This window comes from Bactrocera tryoni, chromosome 3 (genome assembly GCF_016617805.1).
Source record: "Bactrocera tryoni isolate S06 chromosome 3, CSIRO_BtryS06_freeze2, whole genome shotgun sequence".
Taxonomy (NCBI): domain Eukaryota; kingdom Metazoa; phylum Arthropoda; class Insecta; order Diptera; family Tephritidae; genus Bactrocera; species Bactrocera tryoni.
The window spans coordinates 35375655-35382377 of NC_052501.1; the positions used below are offsets into that span (position 1 = coordinate 35375655).

General features: G+C 36.9%; 1 protein-coding gene across 2 annotated transcripts; it reads right to left on the bottom strand.

Annotated features, from left to right (window-relative positions):
• Window positions 1–3136: 3136 nt before the first annotated feature.
• On the bottom strand, window positions 3137–3705 carry LOC120771266 (elongation factor 1-alpha 1-like). 2 transcript variants are annotated; one of them, XM_040099185.1, is made up of 3 exons: window positions 3618–3705; window positions 3462–3563; window positions 3137–3401 (listed from the first exon to the last, which is right to left on the bottom strand). In XM_040099185.1, exons 2-3 carry the CDS (start codon window positions 3493–3495, stop codon window positions 3202–3204), a joined length of 234 nt encoding a protein of 77 aa, XP_039955119.1. In that variant the 5' UTR covers window positions 3496–3563; window positions 3618–3705; the 3' UTR covers window positions 3137–3201. The 2 variants fall into 2 exon arrangements, with proteins under 2 accessions (XP_039955119.1, XP_039955120.1); XM_040099186.1 differs by having other exon boundaries at window positions 3614–3681.
• Between the last annotated feature and the right edge of the window lie 3018 nt (window positions 3706–6723).

The following is a 6723-nucleotide window of genomic DNA, read 5'->3' on the forward strand; positions in this document are numbered from 1 at the left end:
CGTCTCGGTGCGTCTCTCGACTTGTCATACAATGAGCGCCATCCAGTTATCCTTCCATACAACTGCGTATTGTCTCGTCTAATAATCCATTTTATTCATCAAGTCTCTTTGCATGGAGAAAATCAGCTGATGTTACGGCTAACGCGGGCTCAGTATTGGATTCCAAGGGTGAAAAACTTGATCCGATCCATTATCCATAACTGCAAGACGTGCACGATCTTCAAAAAACGCGCTCAGACGCAACTTATGGATGCACTTCCGTCCGAACGATCCACATTTTCACGCGCTTTTACAAATACGGGGGTAGATTTCGCGGGTCCGTTCGAAATAAAAAGCTACCGTGGAAGAGGATGCCGTGTATCCAAAGGGTATGTCTGTCTGTTTGTCTGTTTTACAACAAGGGCCATCCACCTGGAGGCCACTACCGATTTATCAGCACAGTCATTTTTAGCAACTCTCTCTAGATTCGTTTCTAGAAGAGGTTGCCCTAAGAATATTTATTCTGACAATGGTACAAACTTCGTTGGAGCATCGAGCTCCCTAAGGTCCGAACTTAAAGCCTTCATAGCCGATGCTCGCAACAATGCTATCTCAAAGTATAGCCACCAAGCTCTTACATGGCATTTCATACCTGCTGCAGCCCCTCATATGGGCGGACTTTGGGAAGCAGGTGTGAAAAGCTTTAAGAGTCATTTTCGCAAGATTGCGTCTGGGCAAAAATACACTCTTGAAGAGTTTAACACACTCTTATGCCGAATTGAGTCTTGCCTTAATTCGCGACCATTAAGCCCAGCCTCAAACGAACCTACTGATTTGGAGCCACTTACTCCAGGACATTTTTTGGTCGGCGAACATCTGATGGCCCCACCAGAACCGGATATAAATGAAAGCAGTGCCTCTATCGTGAATAGATGGCAAAAACTTAAGGCCTTACATCAATCCTTCTGCAAAAGGTGGAAAACTGAATACCTGAAAGAAATGCAGAAACGCATTAAGTGGAAACATCCAAAAACTAATTTGAAGACAGGTGACCTTGTCGTCATCAAGGAAGACAATTTGTCACCGAACGAGTGGAGATTGGGTAGGATTGTCAATATACACCCAGGTGCTGATACCCGAGTGCGAGTAGTTGACATTATTACTGAAAAAGGCCAAGTTACAAGACCGCTTGCCAAATTGGTCTTACTACCACCCTACGAGGAGGAAAACGTGGATGCACACCCTACTCAACACAACCGTTCCCCAGCCACATCGGAAGCCTAGCTTTCCGACACACTTACTACGATCTGACAGAAAATCTTCAAAAAAAAGAAAAGAAGAAGCGAATTTACGTTGTTCTAATTAATTGTGCACGTACATATGTATAACAAGTAAGGAAGAGCTAAGTTCGGGTGTCACCGAACATTTTATACTCTCGCATGATAAAGTGATAATCTAGATTTCATTCTACGTCATTTACATATTTTTCAAATACCGTATTTGTGTAAAGTTTTATTCCGCTATCATCATTGGTTCCTAATGTATATATCTCGTATACACAGAAGGCATCAGATGGAATTCAAAATAGCGTTATATTGGAAGAAGGCGTGGTTGTGAACCGATTTCACCCATATTTCGTACATGTCATCAGGGTGTTAAGAACATATTATGTACCGAATTTCATTGAAATCGGTCTAGTAGTTCCTGAGATATGGTTTTTGGTCCATAAGTGGGCGAGGCCACGTCCATATTCAATTTTGAAAAAAAGCCTGAGTGCAGCTTCCTTCTGCAATTTCTTCCGTAAAATTTAGAGTTTCTGACGTTTTTTGTTAGTCGGTTAACGCAGTTTTAGTGATTTTTAACATAAACTTTGTATGGGAAGTGGTCGTGGTTATTATCCGATTTCTTCCATTTTTGAACTGTATATGGAAATGCCTGAAGAAAACGACTCTGTAGAGCTTGGTTGACATAGCTATAGTAGTTTCCGAGATACGTTCAAAAAACTTAGTAGGGGGCGGGGCCACGACCACTTTTCCAAAAAAATTACGTCCAAATATGCCCCTCCCTAATGCGATTCTTTGTGCCAAATTTCACTTTAATATCTTTATTTATGGCTTAGTTATGACACTTTATAGGTTTTCGGTTTCCGCCATTTTGTGGGCGTGGCAGTGGGCCGATTTTGCCCATCTTCGAACTTGACCTTCTTATGGAGCCAAGGAATACGTGTACCAAGTTTCATCATGATATCTCAATTTTTACTCAAGTTACAGCTTGCACGGACGGACGGACGGACAGACAGACATCCGGATTTCGACTCTACTCGTCGCCCTGATCATTTTGGTATACATAACCTTATATCTGACTCTTTTAGTTTTATGACTTACAAACAACCGTTATGTGAACAAAACTATAATACTCTCCTTAGCAACATTGTTGCGAGAGTATAAAAATAAACAGATTTTACTTTGAAAAAAAAAAAAAAAATTTTTAAGTTTTACATATTTTTTATTGCCTTGAATTGCAATTTTGAAATATTTAGTTTGCATTCCCCTCAACGCAGCTTGAAATAAATTTTTTTATTCTTTTTGTATTATAAATTTTCGCATGGATTTTATTTCATTCTCTTAAAATCTTAAGTCACATTCTTCAAACAATTTATTTTCAGTGTATTCGCACATCTCTATTCATTAATAGTTTTGTTTCTCGTAATTTTTATTCAATTTAATTGTAATCGGCCAAAATGTTAAATATTTAGTTATGCACTTTCTCATGCTATATTGTTTCACCTTTTAATAGCTAAACATAAGCATGGAAATGTACGTTAAAGCAACCGGAAAAGCGTAAATACGTATATATTGTACTCATAGCATGTATTTTTTGAAGTACTACGAGTTAATTTCCATTATTGAACATTAGTCTAAGCGAAGCATATAAGAATATGTATATAAATGACAACTGCACGAAGTTCAATCAATCGGCAATTATTAAAATAATAAGTATTTATGATTTGGGATTTCAGCAAACGCTTCTCACAACATTTGATTTTTGCACGTTTACATCGAAATATTTGTTAATCTGGCCTAATGTTAACGTCATATTTACTTGTGCGTCATTTTTTTTCATTTTATGGTTGTGTTATTAAATCAACTTACCCCCAGAGTTGCCTTCCTTACGTTCAACCTTCCATCCTTTGTACCATTGGTGGATGCTTCCAACACGTTATCACCATGCCAAGCCAGCGATTGGGACGAATGCAACAGCAGCTGGATCGTAACCGAGCTTCTTGATGGATGAGGATACTTCCTTCTGGACTTCCCCATAACAAGTCTTACTGTATGGTGGTTTAGACGAATCCATCTTGTTGACACCAACGATCAGTTGTTTCACACCAAGGGGAAAGCAAGAAGAGCATGCGCACGAGTCTGAAAATAAAGGAGAATATTTTAATAAATCTGCAAATTTCATTATCTTCACTTACTTACCTTTTCTGCTGCCAGCAAACAGGGGACAACACATCAATGTTTTCTCGCCGGGGCCTCCAGATACTTCCTTCTTGATTTCTTCATGCGATCCTGCCAGGAAGTCTGAAAGAAAATATTCAAATAAATATGTAAATTCAATTATTTTTACTCACTTACCTTTTTCTGCTGCCGGGGTTAATCTGCGCACGTGTGCGCACTTAACCAATAATTAAAAATGTCATTCATGACATAAGGTGATCCCAGCACGGCACCAAACTTCCACAAGTCGTCGAAATAAATGAACTTAAACTATTTTCTATTTAGCTGTACTCATATTGTGCCATAAATTTGTACATCGTTGTGGTGGTCGATGGACATGTAATTTTTTTTTTTTTTGTTGCTCACCGCAAGGGGGCCGGTATGTTTAGGCCAGCGCCTAATTTCTTTTTACCACCCCTAGTGGGTATATAACAAACCATTGCCAGTTAGCTGTTAATAGTTTTCACTCAACTGTTAATAACTTTCACTCAACTGGCAATGGTTTCGTTGAAAACTCCCGCTTAGCAAGCGATCCTGCTAGTCGCGCACTTTTACTTTTTTCTAGAGAGCGAAGGAAGTAAGACGTCGTCCACCGGCCACCACAACCAGCATCACCACAAGTACAAACCAGTAAGTAATTTTTGGTAATCACGATTTAATAAAGAACCAACACTTTAATTTGCTATATTAAACACAAACTTTGTGGTTTCATTTACTAATACACTCCCTTTTTCCTGTTTCATATTCTCAACGATCGACGCATCGTCCGCGAGTGACTCGTCGAACGTTCGAGACATATTCAGCTTAGGTGTGGTAGTTGTTTATAGGTTTTCTTTTAGTGACGCATTGTGGGCGTGGCAGTGGTCCGATTACGCCCACATACAAAGTCTGCATTACTTTTTTGCCAAAGAACATGTATACTAAGTTTCATTAAAATTTGTTATCGTATTTTTTCTTATGATACAATTTTTTTATATTGGGTAGTCGAAAGTCTTTTCGTATTTCTAATCGAAGTTCAACTTATTTCTTTATATTTATAATGAACTCTAATGAACCAAATATGTACTATTTTGGTCGACCACTTTTTGGCATTTTTCCGCTGGAGACGTTATTCCATCAGTGTAAAACTTTTCTGGTTTCTTGGCGAAAAACTGGGAGTTCTGCATTGCCCGAAACAAATTTTAGTCCGATGGTGCAAGGTCAAGGCTATATGATGGATGTATCAAAACCATCCCAGCTTCGCTCTTCCAGTTTTTGCCGAGTCATCAAAGATGTGTGTGGTCTAGCGTTGTTCTGATGGAAGACGGCGCCCTTTTTGTTGATCAGTTCTAGCCGTTTTTTCGATTGCTTGTTTCAATCTCATCAGTTGTTGATAGTAAAATGTAGAATCAATCGTTCGACCATGCTGGAACAACTCATAGTGAATGATTTCTTTCCAATCCCACCAAATCTTTAGCATAACCTTTCGAGGCGTCAATTCTGGCTTTGCGACCATTTGTTGAGCTTTACCACGCTTTGACCATGATATTTTTCACACATTATTGTCGTATTTGATCCTCTTTTGCTCTCCTGTTACCATTCGCTTAAGAAATGGTTCGTTTTCATATCGGTCCATTAAATTTTTCACAGACAATTCATGTGGTACCCAAACCTCGAGCTGCTTTTTGTACTCAGTCTTTTTTAAATGTGTCCTGCTCAATATTTTCCATAATTTCATCAACTTTTTCAAAAAAAGGTCAACCAGAACGAAGTGCATCTTTCACATCGAAATTTCCAGAACGGAAGCGAGCGAACCATTGCTGTGCTATACACACTGATACAGCATCGTCTCCGTAAACATCACAAATTTCATTGGTGGCTTGCGTGGCTCTCTTCCTTTTTTATGCAAAAATTTCAAAAAATAGCAAATTTCTTCATTATTTTCAATCAACTCAAAATTTTTTTTCGACTTCGCTGAATGTAATTTTTTTTGGTTATATGAAGGTTTAAATCTCACCTTTCCAACACTATGTGGTATGACATAATGTGATTGGTAGCACTAGAGATATGCGACTGCAACAATATCTATTGACAAAATATGAAAAGATTTTTTCCACTACCCAATATATGTATGTATACATACATATGTATAACCCTATCTATCTCACTTAGTTTTAAGTTAAAACTGTGAACAAAACTATTATGTTTTGTAGCAACATGATGCAAGAGTATAGCGGAGAAGCCAAAAACAAATACGTTTACGCTAGATGCCAACAATTATGTACATACATACTTATGTATATTTGGAAGCAAATTGGCAACAAGCGGCTTCCAGACTGTAATCTAACAACCTTAACAAAAACACAACCAGAGATAAAGAGATGCCCATTTCTCCAGTCAGTGTCTTTGACAGTTGGCAGGATCTGGTAGGTTTATAACGGAAATTCACTATTTGAGACATTTTGAGGTGTCGTCTCAATTTGTGACTAATTCGTATTCACAACACAGTCTCTAGTCTTTAGTCACAAAATAGTGTCTCAAATTTGTGACCTCACAGCTGGCAGGTCACAAAACTAAAAAGAGCTCATAATTGCAATTTTGAATATACTGAATAGAGATCATCATAGATATTAATCGATTGTTCTTCTTTTTTTTTATTTTGTAAATAACTCAAACACTAAAAGGTTAAACATAAGTAAATCAAATTCACTTAAATTTTGTAAATATTTTGAAACAAAGTCAACATCTATTTTTACTTTATTGTTATTATGCTTTTTCACTGTGATATAGAAAAGTTAATATTTGTTTTCGGCATATTTATTTTCATTCAAGTGTAAATACATCTCTAAATTATGAAATGTAATTGATTTTTGTAACTGTCACTTATTGAAATGCAAAATCGTCTCAAGTCAATCGATGTGCCATAGGTTTTAAGAGCGGTAAGGGGACAAAAAATTCAATATCTTTCGAATGGTATGAATGAACAAAAATTTTTTGCAGATTATTAAAGGTGAATATTTTCTGCGTTGTGTCACATACTTTTCGATTTTTTTTAACGTGAAGTACACTTTAAAAACTTCAATTGTTTAACAAAAAATTATGTAAAATATTATTATTTAAACAAATAGTTCGTGAATATAATATAGCACGACCATTTTTATTTGACTTCACACAATTTTATCGATTTATCTCTAGTAATTTATGAGAAAAAAATTTTAAAATTTTATCATGCTTTAAATTTCAACCTTCAATAACTTTAACAAAA

Bases quoted from the DNA above. Each gene is read 5' to 3' on its own strand.
- LOC120771266 (XM_040099185.1), bottom strand. From the start codon at position 3,495: ATGTGTTGTCCCCTGTTTGCTGGCAGCAGAAAAG. The intron at 3,402-3,461 runs GTAAGTAAGTGA...CTTTATTTTCAG, and splicing joins GTTTGCTGGCAGCAGAAAAG to ACTCGTGCGCATGCTCTTCT.